General features: G+C 39.1%; 1 protein-coding gene across 1 annotated transcript in view; it reads right to left on the bottom strand.

Annotated features, from left to right (window-relative positions):
* LOC126278596 (lon protease homolog 2, peroxisomal-like) overlaps positions 1–21,608 on the bottom strand; it is a 132,735-nt gene that overhangs the window by 19,211 nt on the left and 91,916 nt on the right. Inside the window, exons 7-12 of the mRNA XM_049978816.1 lie at positions 16,056–16,233; positions 11,616–11,797; positions 5,456–5,603; positions 5,157–5,363; positions 4,965–5,073; positions 4,680–4,840 (exon numbers count right to left, since the gene is read on the bottom strand). Coding sequence (XP_049834773.1) covers positions 4,680–4,840; positions 4,965–5,073; positions 5,157–5,363; positions 5,456–5,603; positions 11,616–11,797; positions 16,056–16,233 — 985 coding nt within the window. The remainder of the gene's footprint in view (positions 1–4,679; positions 4,841–4,964; positions 5,074–5,156; positions 5,364–5,455; positions 5,604–11,615; positions 11,798–16,055; positions 16,234–21,608) is intronic.

The raw sequence follows: 21,608 nt of genomic DNA, 5'->3' as shown, positions 1-21,608 counted from the left end.
GGGCTAGTAGAAATCATTGGATAACACAGGATCTGTTGAACTTGATTGATGAAATGGGATAACATAAAAATGCACCATATGAAGTAGGCAAAGGGAATATAGACGTCTAAAGAATGAACCTGACAGGAAGTGCAAAATAGCTAATCAGGTAGAAGAAAAATGTGAGACAGCAGGAATATGCAATATTTAGGGAAAGGCAAATTCTGCCTACAGGAAAGCTGAGGAAACTTTTGGAGAACAGAGAAGCAACTGTACGGATATCAAGAACTATGTTGGCAAGCCAGAACTAAAAAAAGGGAAAACCGAAAGGTGGAATACGTAGAGGGTTTATAGAATGGGAAATAAAATGTGGACAATACTATGGAAAGAGGAAGTAGGTGAAGATGAGGTGGAAGATATGATACTGTGAGAAGAATATGACAAAGTAGATAACTTATCTCCAAAATTAAAGAGATCCTCAGAAGAGACAGCTGTTACGGAACTGTTCCACTCAGTGACGAGAATATGATACACTCAGTGACGAGAATGTGATGCAGGAAAATATCCTTAGACTTCAAGAGGAATATAATAATTCAGAGAAGACAGATGCTGACAGGTGTGAATACTACCAAACCACCGGTTTCATAAATCATGATTGCAAAATACTAAAATTATTTACAGAAGAATGGAAAAACTGTTAAAGCTGACCTTTGAGAAGATTGGATTCTGGAGAAATGTAGGCGCACACGAAGCAATACTGATCTGCAAAATTATGAAGGCTTTCATGGCCACTTGTTGACAAACTGCCTGTTGGCTTTATCTCGGGTTCTTCAGACAACATTTGTTTGATGATTTTACTGATCTTTCGCCAATATGAGTGGTTGGCATTGTCAAATCTTCTCCCTCTATTGCAATAGGCAATGGAGCTTTGACAATGTCAGCTGGTGAAATATCAGAAAAATCATCAAACAAACATCGGCCAAAAAATCTAAGAAAGAAGCCAATACTGACAAACTGTCTTAAAAACAGGCTGAGGATAGGCAAATCTACTTTACAATATTTATACATTTCTCTAAATCTTTTGACAATGTTGACTGAACTACAGTCTTTGAAATTTGGATGTTTGCATAGATAAAATATAGGAAGTGAAAGGTTGTTTACAATTTGCATACAAATCAGACTGCAGTTGTAAGAGTCAAAGGGCATGAAAGAGAAAAAATATTTGAGAAAGGAGTAAGACAGGGTTTTAGACTATCCCCAATATTATTCAGTCTGTATACTGAGCAAGAATCAAGGGCAAATTCAAAAATGGAATTAAAGTTCAAGGAGGAGAAATTAGACAATGTCATTCTTTAAGGGACAGCAAAGGACTTGGAGGAACAGTTGAATGGAATGGATAGTGATGTGAAAAGAATTATAAGATACACATCAACTAAGGTAGAACAAAAGCAATGGAATGTAGTCTTTTTAAATCAGACACTGCTGAGGTAATTAGAGTAGGAAACGAGACACAGAAAGGAGCAAATGAGATTTGCTATTTGAGTACAACTTGACTTTGATTTTAATCTCTTGTCAATGGGGAAAAACTGACTGCGCTGCAGTTGAAGCTTTTGTAGCATGGACTAGTTTCCATGAGTAGGACTCTACTAATTGATGTACATGATACATTTCTGACTTTATCTGAAAAATTTACAATCAGCTTTGTAAAAATTATGCTAACTGGTACAGATTGCACTCCACGCTGAGGGAAAATTCTACAACTGCCACATGTTATCTCTGCAGTGCTGTCTTAAATAACATAACAATAATTGCAAAGTAATTTTACGTTACTGGAAAAATCATTTTGACAAAATTACAATCAAAATTTTAAGGATTTACAAAAGTTACACATGACATAAATTGCATCATCTCTTACAGTCATAATATTTCTAAATATTTTACTATGATCTGCAGTGTAGAAAGGCAATAACACTCAATATTTTGACTACTAACATGACCATAATGCAAAAATTGTTCTACAATACACTCATTTATATAATAATATTGTATAAGTAACTGAGAGTTACCTAAATATCTAAATGTAAATTGAAATGAAGTTCATACAGTTGTAAACATATGAATACACAAGCTAAACAGTGGACACAGCGTGCAAGTAGAAAATGCTACTGTGGTATCAAGTATTCAAGTTTACATGGAATCAATCAAATCAGTAAGTGTAATCCCGCTCTGTCATTTTACAACATGTCATTTTGGAAAAGATAAATTTTTTAAAGTCTAATACAAATCTAAGTACAGCAAAACCCTGCTTTTACACTTTTCAAGGGACTAAAAAGAGGTGTAAAATGAGGGAAAATGTAAAATGTGAAAAATAACTTTATAAGCTGTAAAAGTTACGAATAGGATACCCCCTTGCATTTTCGTACTTTGTGAGTAGTGTATGTACATAACAGGTATCAAAAGACTTGTCAGGGGGCTTGATTATTATCTAATAAAGGTTTATTATCCAATAAAAACTGCTGATGTGACTGGAACTCATAACTGTCTGGAAAGTAGGACAGTTTGACTCAATTTCATATGTCATAATCGATGTTTCTAAAAGCCTACAGCTGTCATTCATTATTTAAATAATGTGTTTCAAGAATTTTTTCTTGTTGTGAAGTGTAAATATGTACATAAGTATTTCGTGTGGTGTTTGAATATTCTGCGTCTCTTGCAGTGTAGTCGACTTTTTGAGGTTATCAGGTACTTTGCTTCCTCAGTTATGAGGAAAACCACACACACTGTTTGTGTAACATCACAAAAAAATACATATGTCAATACTGCTCTTAACAACAAGAATAATTTCTCGAAACCTGCTATGCTCAGCCCACGCACGCACACACACACACACACACACATACACACACACACACACACATACACACACACACACACACACACACACACACACACACACACACACACGTGACTGGCACTGTGTTAACATAAAACACATTTGAGCAATGTAAAGTGAATGATGGTGTCAACTAGTGCTACAAGTGGCCAAACACTGAAACACGCTTAATATGTTACAAGAATCAAACACTCTCTCTGTAGTGGAGTGTGTGCTGATATGAAACTTCCTGGCAGATTAAAGCTGTGTGCCAGACTGAGACTCAAATTTGGTCCCAAGTTCGAGTCTCAATCTGACACACAGTTTTAATCTGCCTGGTAGTTTCATGCTAAATATGGTTTGACAAAGGCGATACAATGATCACAACAATCACGAAACTGCAATTGTGGAGTAGAGAGAGTTTGGAAATGGTTGTAATTGGTCGTGAAATATTTATTCAAACAAACCTAGTTACTCCCATCAGCCACCATGTCAAGTAGAGCTCGGCAGTCGTGGGAGAGATGGCATGAATTGTTCCAATATTTACACATTTGCCAGTTCAAGACTGCTGAGTAGAGTGCCCTGGTGTCAAGAAACTTAACCAGATAATGTATGTAAACACTACTAGATGACCAACATAATGCCAGCATCATTTTTTCCTCCACAAACTTTTTTTTGGTAATGCATACATTGCAGGAAAATTATAAATATGTTGATGCAAAATCAGGTGCAATTTAACATTGTAGACATAGAAAATTTGACAGAAATGATAAAAAAATGTCATAAACATCAGGAAAACATTAATTCCAGGAACATAAAAGTGGGGTTATACTGTATTATGAACTCCGATGTGTGTTAAGACGTTGTCATGAGTGTAGCCTTGTATGGAAGTTGTCAATTAGCAGTTTAGGCATGAAGAGAATAGAAGCTTTTGAAATGTGGTGCTACAAAAGAATACTGACGGTTATACAGGTGGATCATGTCACTAATGAGAAGGCGCTGAATCGAATCAAGAGAAAAATCAAGTTACAGCACATCTCAATTAAACAAAGGGATAGGTTGATAGGACACATTCTGATGCACCAATGAACTGTCAATTTCGCAATGGAGGGAACTGTGGAGGGTAAAAATTACAGAGGGAAACTAAAGTTCAAATATAGTAAGCAGGTTCAAATAGATGTTGGTTGCAATAGTTATGCGGAGATGAACAGACTTAGATGTAACAGATTACATGGAGAGCTGCAGAAAACCAATCTTTTGACTGAAGACCACAACAAGAACTTACCTTCAGCAGGCAAAATATCAGTACTGGAAATAGGCTTATACAAAAATACATGACACTAACCTAGTTTTAGGAACTGATATTTTCCTTCTTGAGGAAGAGAGAGAAACGAGTTGGTGAAAATTAAAAAGGAAGGACAGATCACAGATTGAGGATGAGAAGGAAACACCTGTTTTGAGTATAGAGGGAGACAAACATCTTTTAATACAGAGCACTAGAAAATACCAGAAAAGTAATTACTACACTTCTTTATGCATTTACTCTTGAAGAATATTTTTCATCACAACAGACAAAGTAAGTGTTAACATCTCTTAACTCCTGCTGTCAATGGAATATTAAATTTTAAAACGGACAACTTTATAATTTTTCAGAATAGTAAACATCAAATTTGATATTTACATTCTTAGAATATTACACCCTAACGAAATAGAAAAAATACATCTAAAATTTTGTCCAGCAGACAAATTGATCAGCATTCATGAACATCCTTTGATTATTTATACAATTAACAACACAATATACTGTCAACAAAAATTCTAAACTCACTCCCAAAATTTCTTCCACTGATGCCTCAGTCAAAACAACAGGTAATTTCAGTGGCTTCGTTGAATTTTTTGATTCAACAACCATCACTGCAACAGCTCGGCACAGGGCACCTATCTTCCGTTCCAGTGTCCTTACACCTGCTTCACGTGTGTAGTCAGAAACTGAAAAGAGTTAACATTATTTTCTTTACAATTACACAAATATGATATTTACCAAATGATTATTTTTTTATTCATGAAATTTACATTTTTTTCTTAATTCATATTCAAAGATAATACTACATACTCATGAACTTGAAGCTTTCATCTGGAATTTGCAAATGTTCTTTTGTCAGTCCATGGAGTTCCAACTGTTTTGGGAAAAGGTGCCTTGTAGCAATATGAAGTTTCTCTTCCTGTAAACATCAGGATCATAATGAAGTTGGGAACTAACATCACAAATGAGTGCATAAACAACTAAAAAGTTGAACCCAAATACCTGTGTGTAGCCTGGTATGTGTATCACCTCCATACGGTCGAGTAATGCTGGAGGTATTGTTTTCGTGGTGTTGGCTGTTGCAATGAACATCACTTTTGATAAATCAAACGGAACATTTAAGTAATGATCAACAAATGTACAGTTCTGCTCAGGATCAAGCACCTCCAGTAAGGCAGCTGCTGGGTCTCCATTTACAGCACTTGTTCCCTGCATGAAAATAAGTATAATTATTATCATTATATACAATTACAAAGTTTTTACATAATTGCCAACTTTATTCATTCTTATTCAAGACATACCAGCTTGTCTACTTCATCCAACAGAAAAACTGGATTATTCACTCCAACATTTTTAAGGCCTTGTATGATACGTCCTGGCATTGCCCCAATATATGTGCGCCTGTGTCCTCTGATATCAGACTGGTTGCTCACACCACCCAATGAAATCCTACAATCATAGACATACCCAGAGTACAGACACAGGAAATGGCATACTACAATAATTACATAATATAATGTAAGAAACCACTAAGAAACAGACTGTGAAGAATAAAACAGAGAACAGTAATCAGGTGTAAATATCAACATTTCAACTGGGATAAACATGCAGTTGATAGCAGTCTCTCACACAGAGGACAGCTTTGGTGCTCATCACTCTGCATGTTGATTTCTCAATTAATCTGCTGGAATGCTCTAATTGTAACAGCCACTGAAGTACCTGATTCACATTGTTGGATCTCATTTGGATTGACTGTTATTATGCTATTGATGACTTGCTGCGAACTGCTACTTCAGTATGGCAACTAAATGATCATCAAATGCTTTCTCACGTGTAGTCACACTTGCACTGTCTTTTGTGTGTTTTAAATTAATGATGGTCCATGCTCAACATTTCACACAGAAGGACCATAAAGACAGCATTGTGGAACATCAAGATGTTAATCATATTTAAGGAGAAATCTTAAGCATATTTACCTCACCCCCCCCCCCTCCCCCTTTCTTTAGGCTTATCATACTTGGTACCACCTTTCTACACGTCAGCATGGCAACAGAAGGTGAGAACAAATGCAGTGTATTTTTTAATAAATGATCTGCAGATAATTTCCTTATTTTAATCCTCGAGCAGGCGTGCCCATATATAAAGTGTGCCATTCACAAATAATATCATTTTGCACCATTCCATCATTTTTTTCATGATTCCAAGCCCATACCCATTTCTTTCTTATTGCTTCAGCTGTCATAGTGATAAGTTGTGTTGTCATACATCCTAGCAGCAGGAGTATTATAAAATAAATACCAAGTTGGGAGAGAAAAAATTTACGATCTGTGCAAGAAAATTGCAGATTATGAGCTAGCAGCACAAACGCACAATGAGGCAGGTGTCTACGAGATAATTAGTAATCAAACAAGCAGATGGCTAGGATCTGATGCAGCTGCACAATTTAATGCTTGGAGTGCATTATTACTGAGGGGTAACACCTGTCTGTGACAACAGTGTGGTATAATGAAAGCTTATTTCATTACAGTTCATGTAAACAGTGCTTTAGCTAATATTAAGTAAGTTTATTTTATCATTATTTAGTTACATAAAGATTAAACTATGATTTTGCTAATATATGTTTACCTTGATAACATAAAGACAGCTATTCTTTAGACGTGCACAAAGTATGCCACAGATCCGCTTGTGTTATGAAAAACAGCATGCTACTTGAGGATTAAACTCTAATTACTTCTTGCGCATCATGTCCACGTTCTGGATCAAATGACACAGGATCTAATTTTCTTTGCCAAAGTTTCATCTCTGTTAGGCTGTGAGTGTGGGACAGTGAAACACAAATTTGATCAAAGTTATTTGGAACTGAGAAAAAAAACAGTCTTTCTTTGGTCACAGGACCAACTAAATAATGCAGTGCAGCAGGTTTATAGTAAAATTAGGTCCTCGTTATTTTTTTTCCCTAGCATTTATTTCATTTAAATGTTTTATTTTCTATATGAGGTGTCATGCAACTGAACGTGAAACAATTTTTACTCTTCTGGTTCTCTGACTACCCGATATGTGCTCTGTGCATATTGTCATTCTGTAAAAATGACACCATCAACCCCAAGTTTTTGCTTTGCATTGGAAGCAGTAAATGTACATGGATTTTCTTTCTTTTCCTGGATTTGAAGGAAACGAAGTCATGAATGAAAGGCAGTTTCCCATCATGCATGTTTTTTATTTTATGCAGTTTTTCAATAATTGAATCTTTTGCTTCTAAATGATATGTTTATCACCATCAACAGTAAACAGTATACATATAACCAACTTTTTTTTTAAAGCAGATGTACAAAGATACATTCTCTCTCTCTCTCTCTCTCTCTCTCTCTCTCTCTCTCTCTCTCTCTCTCACACACACACACACACACACACACACACACACACACACACACACACAAACACACACACACCTGTGTGGTTGATTATCAGTAGCAATTGCCTGGGAATATGGAGGTGGGTCGTGCATAGGGAAGGATGCACGAGGTGAAGATCAGGTAACAGGACAGGGTAAGGCAGGTCTTTTGACTCAGTGGCTGCACAAGGAGATGAAAGGAGTTCAGAAGCTATGTCTTAGAAGAGCCAGAGAGAGGGAGGGGGGAGGTGGGGAGGAAGGACATAAAGATAGGAGAAGATGGAGATGAGGAGGGACTGGGCTGGGCTGTTTTGAGGGAAGAGACCAAACTGCAAGGTCATCCGTCTCATCGGTTTAGAGAAGGACGGGGAAGGAAGTCGGCCGTGCCCTTTCAAAGGAACCATCCCGGCATTTGCCTGGAGCGATTTAGGGAAATCACGGAAAACCTAAATCAGAATGGCCGGACGCGGAATTGAACCATGGTCCTCCCGAATGCGAGTCCAGTGTGACGAGGAGGGAGATGCAAGAAAAGAGTGGGGTGGAAATGGGAATGAGATGGGGAGAGGTGTGGAGCGGTAGAGAAAGGCAGGAGGGGGTGGAGGGTGAACGAGATGTGGACGGGGGAGAAGGGTTTGGAAGGAGAGAGCGAGGATGCCCACATGGGGGAGGGGGAGAAGGAGTGGTGGGTAAAAGGCAATATTCAATCTGGAAAGGAAAGGAATGGTGTAGACAGAAGAGAGAAGGCTACAGGGGAAAGATAAGGTTAGAGAAACAGGTTAGTGGAGGGTTAGTCCAGGGGGACTACAAGGTGAGGACCCTTGCTAAAAGATCAATATTAGTCTGCAATGTCCAACAAAGCAGGCACTGGCTTTGGTATGCAGATAAACATGAAGGTGACCAATACAGTCTGGAGATATGTTATTCCACTTCTACCCAATCTGTTCCCCTAGCTCTGTGAGAGTTGTAGGTGGACAAGATGCATGAGTCACTTGTTGTCCTATCATGAACCACACGTACTTGAATGGTGGTAAGTCTGATGATCGCACAAGCAGGGAAGCTGCTGTTCGTCTTGCAGAGAACACCGAGTTTTACATACAGCTTGTGAACGAGCATTATCCCATTGGAACAGCACATAACCTTCCTGTTACAAGAACAGCAGAACAACTGGTCTAACAGTATTCTGCTTATATCAAGTGCTGGTTAGTGTTCCCCACCCAAAGAGCAAAGGTGAATGAGGGTTGTATCTCATCACGTCCCCAGGCCTGGGGAAGGATCTATGTGTCTCAGACTAATACACTTTTCGAGATAGCACTCACCAGGTCCACGACGTCAGTGCAAACAACCAGCACTTGCATACAGGTAGAATTTTAATTTCAGGCTGAAGATCATGGTTCATCAGTCCATCTTCCAACTGATCCTCTGATGGAACCAGTCAAGCAGTGCACTTAAATGCTGTGGAGGGAGGAGGCAGACTAGAGTTTAACAGCCTGCTGACATTGAGGCCTTCAGAGAGAGAGAGCACAAGCTCTTAGTGTTTCTCTTGTAGGCAAGGAACCAGCCATGCTCTCTCAAAGGAACCATTCCAGTGTTTGCACGCTCCGCATCCAGAGACAGATTTGAATGTTCGTCTTCCTGAACTAGCAGTTCAGTGTGCTAATCACTGTGCCACCTACATCGGTCAATGCCGTGGTGAAAGTGGATGACAGGACAGAGGTGTGTGTGCAAGTAACTGGTTGATAACAGTTTGTTGATACTTATGAGGTCACATCTGGTCTTGTACATGCAGTGGAAACTACATGCTCCTCCACTGCTGCCCTTACAAACGACACACTTGGCAGAAGACTGCTACATGGACATCCACAATCTTGTCTGAGTGGAAAGCCCTCACCTGTCCACTGCTGCCAGCATCACTGCGCAACTGACATTCCATCTTTAACCTCTGTGGTAATTCTCCAAAATGATATTCTGCCACTTGTAGGCCACAAGTTGACCCCCTCAATCTTGCTAAAATAATTGCAGGAAGCACATATGCACTGCTGTGACATGGTTGCTTGCTCTACATGTCTGCACCGTGCTTAGCCTTTTGGCTGTGAGCACACCCTTTAAAATGGTGTACACAGGTGCCCCTCTGGTAGCTAGGCCACAATGTGATCTGCTGTTGAAGGACACTGATATTATCAGTACACCCACCATCCCCCAGGTGGTATATTCTGTCATCAGATCAAAAGTGACATTGTTTTTCCAGGTGTTGAAATGTTTTTATGGCAGTGTATCTTTTACTACTCATTATCGGTGATCCAGGTAAATGGCATTATCTCTGTTCCATGTATGGACAAATTAAAATTAAGATGCATCCCCAATGTGCAGTAGTATCAGCTCCACCTCGGTGAACTTTTCTTCAAATTGAATCACTCTCAAAATGATATTTTTTATAAATAATTTATGTTGAGCCATTTACTTATCTTTAAAATTAAATTACCTATTAATCAAAGCTAACACTAAGTGCATATTTGCACTCAATGAGAACATCTGGTAGTGTACTTGTCCAACCCATTACCCATATTATAAACACCAACACTTGCAATGACAATAAAAGTAGATGATAAATCTGCCTCCTTTGTCAGTGGATTGGCAAGCCATTGCATCCAGTCATCACCACCATACCAGTTAATTCCTGATATCAGATCCAGTGTCTTTCCCTTTTTAATCTTCTTCAACTAATTTTTTGAGTCTTTATGTGTGTACGTATACTTTTCTTTTTTCTCTGGACTCACTTAAGGTGAGTTAGGTTAACAGGCCTTTCCAGAATACATATACATGTTTTCACGTTTTCTGTCATAGTGAAAAATCTGTCTGAATACTTATGGAACTACTTTCATGGAGACCATCTGCTGTTCTTACAGCTTTTTCTCTTAGCACCTCTTTCCTGAGCATAACCCAATTTTATGGGAAAAAGTTGACATTTGTGTTTCATGAAAAATTTTACAGGGCTGTTACCATAAACTAATTTACACAAAAGAGAAGTGATTCACAATCCTTTACAATGATACATGCTCTCCATTGGTTTTTGTTGGAATAAATCAGCAAACAGATCAGCTGTTACCCTCAGTTATCACTGGATAGCACACACTTTCACTAGGTATCTAAGTACAGTGAGCTCCTCATTATCCATATTATTATTATTAAAAACCGAGTCCATGGATAATTGAAAGATACAGATAATCCAAAATACATATTCTTAATGGAAACTGCTACTTTTGTACTTATTAATATGCTGTTACATGTAGCCATTAAAGCCCACAGCATTATTTACATGTCACTTATCTGAAACAACAATTGGAAATTAATGACTTAACTCCAAGGGCTAAGCAAACATTTAGATAATAAACTGGCTGTAGATACATTAGGAGGTCATGTTCACATATTTAAAAGAGGAACATGGGAAACAATGAAAAATATTTCAGGGATGTCTGGCAATGAGACTGGGGCCTGCTACGTCTCCAGGAAGTAAAATATGAGTAGTGTGCACAGTAGTGTATTCTAAACAAAAACATTATCTAATTATGATGGAAGACTTCAGGATTCTTTCTTCTTCTTTTTCCATAAGTCATCAAACTATGTACGGATAATCCACAAACTTGATAACTGGGAGCTCACTCTATAACTATTTGCTGTCTGTTTCTCAGTCCAGCAGTTAGTAAGTGAAAGTTCAAAGAAAGTCTCTGCACTGCATTGTACATCATATGTAATTTTATTTAAAGTATATTGTTAGCCTTGTTATTTCACAGCATGATTCAAGAGGAAGACTATGACAACCTCAATAATCAGGAAAATGATCTATATGTCACGATCCTTCATTTCATTCTTTGTCACATCCAATTTACTGCACCTAAATGCATGCTACCTTATTTATAATGAATAACTGAGCAGGAACACATACTTCAAACTACAGTCAGGTAGAGAAAATTACCACATGGAATTAACATGTGACCCACAGATTAACTATAACTAATAAACACAGCCTTAAGAGATTACTGGAACAGGAAATGACAGACAGACAACATGCTCACCGATGAAAACTGCGTCCAAGGGAATGTGCAATGGATCTGCCAACACTGGTTTTCCCAACCCCTGGGGGTCCAACAAAACACAGCAATGGTCCCCGCAGTCCATCTCTCAACTGCCGGACTGCCAAGTGCTCCAGGACACGACGCTTCAGTCTTGCGAGTCCATAATGGTCAGCATCCAAATCCTGCACGCAAAAAGGAATAAATATCGAACTGGGAAAGACAATAAAATTTTCAAGTATACACTGATGAGCCAAAACATTATGACCACCTGATTAATAGCTTGTTTCTCCGCCTTTTGAATGAAATATATCACTGATCCGGCACATCAGGATCCGACAGTTTGTTGGCAGGTTTGTGGCATTAGATAGCTATGCACAGGCCATATAATCCGTATACATAACAGGCTGCTAATTTGCATACACAGTAATGGTGCACAATAGCGACCCTGATGCGTTCCACAGGATTTACATCAGACCAATTTGGTTGCCGAGACATCAACGTGACTTCTCTATAATGCTTCTCAAACCACAGTAGCATGGTTCTGGCTGCAAGATACAGACAATTTTATTGCTGAAAGATGAATCACCATACAGAAAAACATCAAGCATGAAGGGATGCAGGTGGTTCACAGCTGTCAGTGTGTCTTCAATTACTACCACAGATCCCACGGAGGTGCAGGAGAATGTCTCCCATAGCATAATACTGCTCCCACCATCCTGTATCCATATCGCACTACACATTTTAAGACACCGTTCACATCAATGACAGCGTCTGTGGAGGTAACCATCGACCTAGTGCAGCAAAAATGTGATTCAGCCAAAGAGCTGACATCTCCATTGACTGATAGTCCTGTGCCCATGCAATCGTAATTGGTGATTTTCTTGGGTCAACATGTGAATACATAGGGGTGGTCTGCTGCGGAGCTCAATGTTCAACAATGTATGATGAACGGTGAACTCTAACACACTTGCGTGTGTACCAGCATTGTGCTCTTTTGGCAGAGTTGGCACATGTCACCATCTATCCCAGTTTTCAGAGCAGACAAGCCTCCGAACCCTAAATTATGTGAAGAGCCACCGACATCCAGCCATATGGTGCATATTGGAAGTTTCACTGTCCTACCTCTTTTTGTAGATGCTCATGACAGTAACATTGAAGATACTCGTTCACAGGCTCTGCATAATAATAATCTGCCTGGTGTCAAAGTTGCTTATCTCAATGGATTTCCCCCATTTTCAGCCCATATCTTCACTAAGGGGATCCCTCATCCACGTCTGCTCCACTTACATACTTTCATTACCATGTCATGTGCCTGCAATGCCACCAGGTGGCATCCAACATCATATTTGGCAGTGGTCATAATGTTTTGGCTTATCAGTGTACATCTCATTTTCAGTGTGCTGGTGAACCCTGAAAATCGGTTCAAAGACCACATTGCTTTTAGGAACAGTTTTATTGCTTCCTTCGATGTGATGACTGACACCCAAATAAGTTATAGGAGGTCCTATATTTTGATGTTGGATCCAAACTACAGTGCTACTCTACTTTGTTCCAGATACACAAAACAGTACCATGAGTGAAAGTTTCATTGCAAACCAGAAGAATGCCTGGGATCAACTGGAGAACAAACACTGAACCTTTGATTTTGGAGATGATTGCTTACCAATGGACTTTGCAACATATTTTACACACTACCGTTATTTTAAACCAAAATTTCATTCATTTTGACAGTGTAAAGGACAACTCCATAGAAGGTCAGAAATTCTTTACGTCAGATCACAAAATAACGAAATTACAGTTGAGTATACGTTTATTCACAAGTTTCTCCATGTTTCAGAGGACGCAGTGTGGAAAATACAGGACATACAGCAAAATGACACATATCAGTTAATAGAGCATCTCTCCAAGTTTCAGTTCATAGTACACGCCATGGCATAGATTCAGAGTGAGCCATTGGCGGGCAGACATGTCATAACATTACATATTTGGGGGAATGCATGTATTGTGTGTCTCTGAAGTCACTAAATTTGAGTCAAATGTTATGCTTCTCTGATGATTCACACCATATATCGGGTAAAAGCTTCAATGGATAAAACAATCCATGTTCTGTGAGACTGACTGCTCATGTGGTGCGAAGACAACAGGCCAGCTGGAATCATGTGCAGGAAAGGTGGTGCTTGTGTGGGAATTATTCATCGGCAGCCAGAAGAAATAAATTACACACATAAGCAGAAAACTGCAGATACTGGAGTCAACTGTCTGACACAACTGCATGTAGAACCATACTGGCAGTAGTTGTTACATGTGCTGAATGTTCGGTACAATCATCTTCATTCTGACTGTTGTAATGGCTTTCGATGACAACTGGAGGAAGGTAGATGTTTGTTTTCAATAACAAAAACATATTTCATGTGCCTAGAAATAAAATCAGGTGTTAGGGTCATAGAATATCTACACTAGATCATAGAACACACTGATGATTCACATAAAGTTAATTTGTGCCATGTCACCTTCTAAAGTTTATGGACCATTTTTATTTTCAGGGGAAACTGTGACTCATTTTGTGCACCTGGGCACTCTGCAGCAATGGCATATTCCACAATTACAGTAAGACAATGAAGATTTAATTTTGCAATAAGGTTGTGCCCCACCAGTCTTTCTTTCTAATGGTCTAGATTTCCTCAATGCCCAACTGTCTCAGCACTGGATTGGGCATGTTTCTCACAATGACTTCAGCCCCCCCCCCCCCCCCCCCCCCTCAGTCACCTAACTTAACCCTGTGTAATTTCTCCTTTAGAGGTTATGTCAAAGATAATGTGTTACTGCCTCCATTGCCACTTGATTTTGAAGAGTTGCAAGGAAGGACAAGTAAGCGGTCACAATATTGACCATGACATGTTGGGATGTGTGACAAAAATTTGACTACTGTATTGACTTTCGCCATGTCACAACAGGTACCCATACTGAGCACCTGTAATGTCAGTTAAAAACTTGTGTGCGAGCTAGGGTGGGGAGGGGGAGGGATAAAAGAGTAGGGCTGGCGGACAGTGAAGTGCTGCAGGTTAGACAGAGGGCAGGGGAGAGGTGGGGAGGATGGGGTAGCAGAGAAGGAGGGAAGTAAAATGATGGTGCGATGGTGAAATGAGGGCTGTGTAGTGGTGGAATGAGAACAGGGAAGGGGCTGGATAGGTGAGGACAGCGACCAACAAAGTTTGAGGCCAGGAGCATTAGGGGAATGTAGGATGTATTGCAGGGTAAGTTCCCACGTGCACAATTCAAAAAAGCTCGAGTTGGTAGGAAGGATCCATATGACACAGGCTGTGAAGCAGTCATTGAAATGGAGGATGACATTTGGCAGCAAGCTCAGCAGCAGGGTGGTCCACTTGTTTCTTGACCACAGTTTGTTGGTAGCCATTCATGCGGACAGACATTTTTAGTGGTTGTCATGCCCATATACAATGTAGCACAGTGGTTGCAGCTCAGCTTGTAAATCACAAGACTGGTTTCACATGTAGCCCTGCCTTTGATGGGATAGGTGATGTTTGTGACCGGACTGGAGTAGGTGGTGGTGGGAGGATGTATGGGGCAGGTCTTGCATCTAGTTCTATTAGTTGTTAGTCACTGTCATCGCCCATCCACCCCCTTCCCTGTTCCCATTTCAGCACTACACAGCCCTCATTCCACCATTGCACCCAGTCTCTTTACTTCTCTCCTCTTCTGCTACCCCGTCCTCCCCACCTCTCCCTCCCCTGCCCTCCGTCTAACCTGCAGCGCTTCACTATCTGTCACCTATACCACACTCTCTCTCCCCCTTCCCACCCAGTCACCACTCCCATCATGCGCTGCTGCTGCTGCTCACAGTATGGTTTCAGTTGTCTGAGACTACAGTTGTGTGTGTGTGTGTGTGTGTGTGTGTGTGTGTGTGTGTGTGTGTGTGTGCGTGCGCACGCGCATGCGTGTGTCTCGTCTGTTTTTGACAAATTCCTTACTGGATGAAAGCTTTATTTGTGATAGTCTTTCTGTTGTGCCTACCTGCGACTCAGTATCTCCATTATATGGAGAGTGGCAATTTTCCTTTTCATAATACTGTTACATTCTCACCTGGATTTTCCCTTGTTTTATTTTAGTTTTCATGTACTCATCTCCTGAAACCTCCGGGGCACTTACGAATAACCATCCATACACATATAAAATTATCACATTTCAAGTGAAAGGCAAATGCCAAACTTTCTGGACTTTATATACCTGTATATGTTAAAGGATGAAAAGGACTGAACTGAACTGAACAGGAATTAAAAGAGTCACACACAATTTCAGACCAAGGGAGAACTTAGGACAGATAAAATTTAATTGTAATGTTACAATATAGTCATCATCATTATGTTATAGATTAGTGTATTAGATTAATTACATACATGTACCATCCAAGAAATGTCTTACCTGTCTAGCTTTATTCAAATCTAACGTCTCTACAGAAGACTTAGACCATGGGAGATCAACCATCAGTTCAACATAGCGCATTATTATTCCAGTCTCGGGGCTCATGGGTGACATTTTACTAAGCCGTTGTAATTCCTTGACTGCAACCTTGCGAGCATGTTGAGGAAGATTAGCTTCACTGTAATCCCAAAAATTTTGTTTAAAATTTTGCAAAAAATTAACAAAATCTCCTGCAGTGAATACAAGCAAATGAACTGAAACCAAATGAATAGGTTTTTGCAGACAATGTCCTTCATCATAGAAATGTCAATACTTTGTTGTAGATTTTAAAATAAATGAATTTTCACATAGTTGGCTAAAGGAAATAAAGCAGCCACAATGGTAGTAATAAATCTATGATAAATAACCAAATGCTTACCACAGTAATACATACTCTGCGTTTTGCCCACAACTACACATGAACTTCTACTTAAAGAATTAAAGATTCAGCTATGGGTGGCAATGTGATGATTTATTGGCCAGATGTTTGAACAGAGCAAAAAAAGACCCTCCATAAAATACACAATAGATTCTTTTCCAAATTTTCATAGTCAAATGAAGAGCAATAAATGACCAAATATGGTATCAAATTGACCAATGTGAAGTCCACTTCTGTTAACAAAGAGTTCATTGCTTGAATGTAATCAGGATAATTACAAGAACTTAATTAGTAATTTGAGGCAAAATTGAAATATTTCACAAACAGCTGCTGCTAGCTATGTAAATGAAGGGTCAAAACATATCAAATCACAGTATAAATTGTATCTTTTATTCTTTCTCTTGATCTATGTACTCTTAATAATAATAATAATAATAATAATAATAATAATAATAATAATACACCAGATATTACAGCAAGCATATTATTAAAGATCCCAATACCAGAACAGATAAATGCAGACTTTGCAGACAACAAATAGAAATAGTAGATCACATCACAAGTGGATGTACAATACTAGCAAATACAGAATACCCCAGAAGACATGACAATGTAGCAAAAATAATACATTAACAACTTGCCATACAACATAAACTAATAAAACAACACGTTTCCACATACAAGTATGCACCACAAAATGTACTGAAGAATGATGAATACAAATTATACTGGAACAGAACCATTATAACAGATAAAACAACACCACATAACAAACCTGACATCATACTCACCAATAAAAAGAAGAAATTAACACAACTAATTGAAATATCCATACCCAATACAACAAATATACAGAAGCAAACAGGAAAAAAATTGAAAAATACATCCAACTGGCTGAGGAAGTCAAAGACATGTGGCATCAGGATAAAGTTGACATCATACCAATTATACTATCAACTACAGGAGTCATACCACACAATATCCACCAGTACATCAATGCAATGCAGCTACAACCAAACGTATATATACAACTACAGAAATCTGTAATTATTGGTACATGTTCAATTACCCAAAAGTTCCTACATGCAATGTAACATATACCGTACAGTTAAAAGGAAGTCACGCTTGATCAAAGTCCGCGTCACTTTCCATCTTTAACCAGACATAACGTCTGAGACAGGAAAGAATAATAATTATAAAAATAATAATAGTGAAAACAGATTGATATTGAAATGTGTTATATTTTATGCTTTCTGAACATAACTTAAAACATTTGGAGGAGGGGGCAGGGGAGGGGGGGGGGACACATCAAAAGTTCTGCAAAATGATTTGTCTAAAAATAAGAAGTAAGGTGCCTTTGAATGATGCTAGAAATAGGCTATTTTCATACGTTAAAAAGATGGTTCAGATTGTTGTTATTCTGATTGATTATAACATTAAATTAGCATTTACGATTAATATTCTCACAAAATATTAAGATTTGGTGACATGATCGACAATGCTCTGTTATTGGCTTAAGTTCTGGTAACATCACTGACTAGGAATAAGATAAAGTTCACATGTATTATAGGAGTTTTAACCAAAGTTACAAGGTTTTTATGTACTTTTTTCTGCATAGAGATTAGCTATTTACTGACGTAAAATGCAATTACAACACCATTAAACTCACTCAAAACTAAGGAATTGCAGAGCTTTTGCAAATGAGTCTGTATATTATAACTAGAGTGTCAACTATTGGTCATGATAAAATTATATTTTTGCCAAATCTTAGAGCTGATTTCCTCTATAGGAGGCACTTAGCAGAGCTATTGCCCCCAGAAGGCACAATGACAGCACAACTCATCTCAAGTGAAAAGGTCTCATTTTTGAATCCTGGAAGGGTTATGTTTTTTTAAAAAGTTTTTGCATGAAATAATAAAAAAAATTGTTAGCAAGAACTGACAGGAGCAGTTGTTTCAATGGTGGTAGTATTATATACAGTTTGATTCCAAGACTTACCAAGCGGGAAAGCGCCGGCAGACAGGCACATGAACAAAACACACAAACACACACACAGAATTACGAGCTTTCGCAACTGGCAGTTGCTTCGTCAGGAAAGAGGGAGGGAGAGGGAAAAATGAAAGGAGTCTCCTCCTTACCCTCTCCCTTAAAACCCACATCCTTTCATTTTTCCCTCTCCCTCCCTCTTTCCTGACGAAGCAACTGCCAGTTGCGAAAGCTCGTAATTCTGTGTGTGTGTTTGTGTGTTTTGTTCATGTGCCTGTCTGCCGGCGCTTTCCCGCTTGGTAAGTCTTGGAATCTTTGTTTTTAATATATTTTTCCCATGTGGAAGTTTCTTTCTGTTTTATATACAGTTTGAGAAATAGTCAACATAGGATAAATGCATTTACTTCGCAAACAAACAATTCACTTGTTTGGAAAACATTGATTGTAGTGAAGATATCACCACACATCCACAGTACAAGAAGGCATAGGACGATGAGGTTTTTTATATGAATAGATATAAAGCACGTGCAACGTGCAGGTAATACAAACTTAAGGGTTGTGATATTTGAGTTTAAACTAATGTCAGTGTTTGAAGCAGACTAACTTCATCTTTATATAAGATGAAACTTCCTGGAGATTAAACCTGTGAGCTGGACCGAGATTCAAAATCGGGAACTTTGCCTTTTGCGGGCAAGTGCTCTATCATCTGAGCTACCCAAGCACAAATAACAACCCGTCCTCACAGCTTCAATTCTGCCAGTACCTCGTCTCCCACTTTCCAAACTTTATATAAGATGATGAAATTTCAAAAGTTTAAACAATAAACACCTCAAGCTAGACAGTAGGAAGTTAAAAAAATTGTTTCTAAAGAAAAAAACTGTGTGGTCACATTAGCTAGAAAATATCATTTTCAATGTGATGTGTGTGAACGGCATCCGAAAATGTAAGTGCATGCAAATGGCAACGAAAATATAACAATACTCTGTTCCTGATCAGTGTGAAGAAGTTTTGTAACTGTGATTTGGTTTTCACACGAGAGGACTGTTGAGTCATTTAACAAATAAATTAAAATACTCTATCACACCTTTTCATACAGGGTGTTTCAAAAATGACCGGTATATTTGAAACGGCAATACAAACTAAACGAGCAACGATAGAAATACACCGTTTGTTGCAATATGCTTGGGACAACAGTACATTTTCAGGCAGAAAAACTTTCGAAATTACAGTAGTTACAATTGTCAACAACAGATGGCGCTGCGGTCTGGGAAACTCTATAGTACGATATTTTCCACATATCCACCATGCATAGCAATAATATGGCGTAGTCTCTGAATGAAATTACCCGACCCCTTTGACAACGTGTCTGGCGGAATTGCTTCACATGCAGATGAGATGTACTGCTTCAGCTGTTCAATTGTTTCTGGATTTTGGTGGTACACCTGGTCTTTCAAGTGTCCCCACAGAAAGAAGTCACAGGGGTTCATGTCTGGCAAATAGGGAGGCCAATCCACGCCGCCTCCTGTATGTTTCGGATAGCCCAAGGCAATCACACGATCATCAAAATATTCATTCAGGAAATTAAAGACGTCGGCCGTGCGATGTGGCCGGTCACCATCTTGCATAAACCACGAGGTGTTCGCAGTGTCGTCTAAGGCACTTTGTACCGCCACAAATTCACGAAGAATGTCCAGATAGTGTGATGCACTAATCGTTTCGGATCTGAAAAATGGGCTAATGATTCCTTTGGAAGAAATGGCGGCCCAGACCAGTACTTTTTGAGGATGCAGGGACGATGGGACTGCAACATGGGGCTTTTCGGTTCCCCATATGCGCCAGTTCTGTTTACTGACGAAGCCGTCCAGGTAAAAATAAGCTTCGTCAGTAAACCAAATGCTGCCCATATGCATATAGCCGTCATCAATCCTGTGCACTATATCGTTAGCGAATGTCTCTCGTGCACCAATGGTAGCGGCGTTGAGGGGTTGCCGTGTTTGAATTTTGTATTGATAGAGGTGTAAACTCTGGCGCATGAGACGATACGTGGACGTTGGCGTCATTTGGACCGCAGTTGCAACACGGCGAACGGAAACCCGAGGCCGCAGTTGGATCACCTGCTGCACTAGCTGCGCGTTGCCCTCTGTGGTTGCCGTATGTGGTCGCCCTACCTTTCCAGCACGTTCATCCGTCACGTTCCCAGTCCGTTGAAATTTTTGAAACAGATCCTTTATTATATCGCTTTTCGGTCCTTTGGTTACATTAAACCTCCGTTGAAAACTTCGTCTTGTTGCAACAACACTGTGTTCTAGGCGGTGGAATTCCAACACCAGAAAAATCCTCTGTTCTAAGGAATAAACCATGTTGTCCACAGCACACTTGCACGTTGTGAACAGCACACGCTTACAGCAGAAAGACGACGTACAGAATGGCGCACCCACAGACTGCATTGTCTTCTATATCTTTCACATCACTTGCAGCGCCATCTGTTGTTGAAAATTGTAACTACTGTAATTTCGAAAGTTTGTCCGCCTGAAAATGTACTTTTGTCCCAAGCATATTGCAACAGACGGTGTATTTCTATCACTGCTCGTTTAGTTTTTATTGCCGTTTCAAATATACCGATCATTTTTGAAACACCCTGTAGCAAGTGCACTGCCAAAGAATGTATAGTTACCAAAGAGTGCTTGTAATACTGAACCTGTCGACAATTTTCACGGGAAGTTTAATTTCACTGAAGGAATTTATTCTTCCTTATAACAGTAGGAAAGAATATCTTGGAGCAAAATTAATGTTAACCTCCGAGTGCAAGATATTTTTAATTAAGTTAAGGAACTTGTACGTCGACATGGCGGCACATTTCCAGTACAGTGCAACCGCATTTTAGGCATCTTCTCATTCTCTGAAACAGTCAAAAATAACTTTTCAGGCGTTTTTATAGCTGTGGTTGTACAGTAAGGCACCACACACCAGTTGTAGCCCATTTTCTGAAAACCAAATACCAAAATAATCTCTGTGAATTAGCTTTGTGACAGTAGGAGCAGCAAGCTAGCCAGTGGCATAACAGGCATCACATGACTCAAATGGAGAATTTTAGTGCACTTTCAAATTATTTTAATACCATTTCCAGTTTTATCAAAGAATACTGAAAT

The sequence above is a fragment of the Schistocerca gregaria genome, chromosome 6 (assembly GCF_023897955.1).
Source record: "Schistocerca gregaria isolate iqSchGreg1 chromosome 6, iqSchGreg1.2, whole genome shotgun sequence".
In the NCBI taxonomy this organism is placed as follows: Eukaryota; Metazoa; Arthropoda; class Insecta; order Orthoptera; family Acrididae; genus Schistocerca; species Schistocerca gregaria.
The sequence above is the reverse complement of the archived record's forward strand: the minus strand, read 5'-3'. Positions and strand labels throughout refer to the sequence as shown.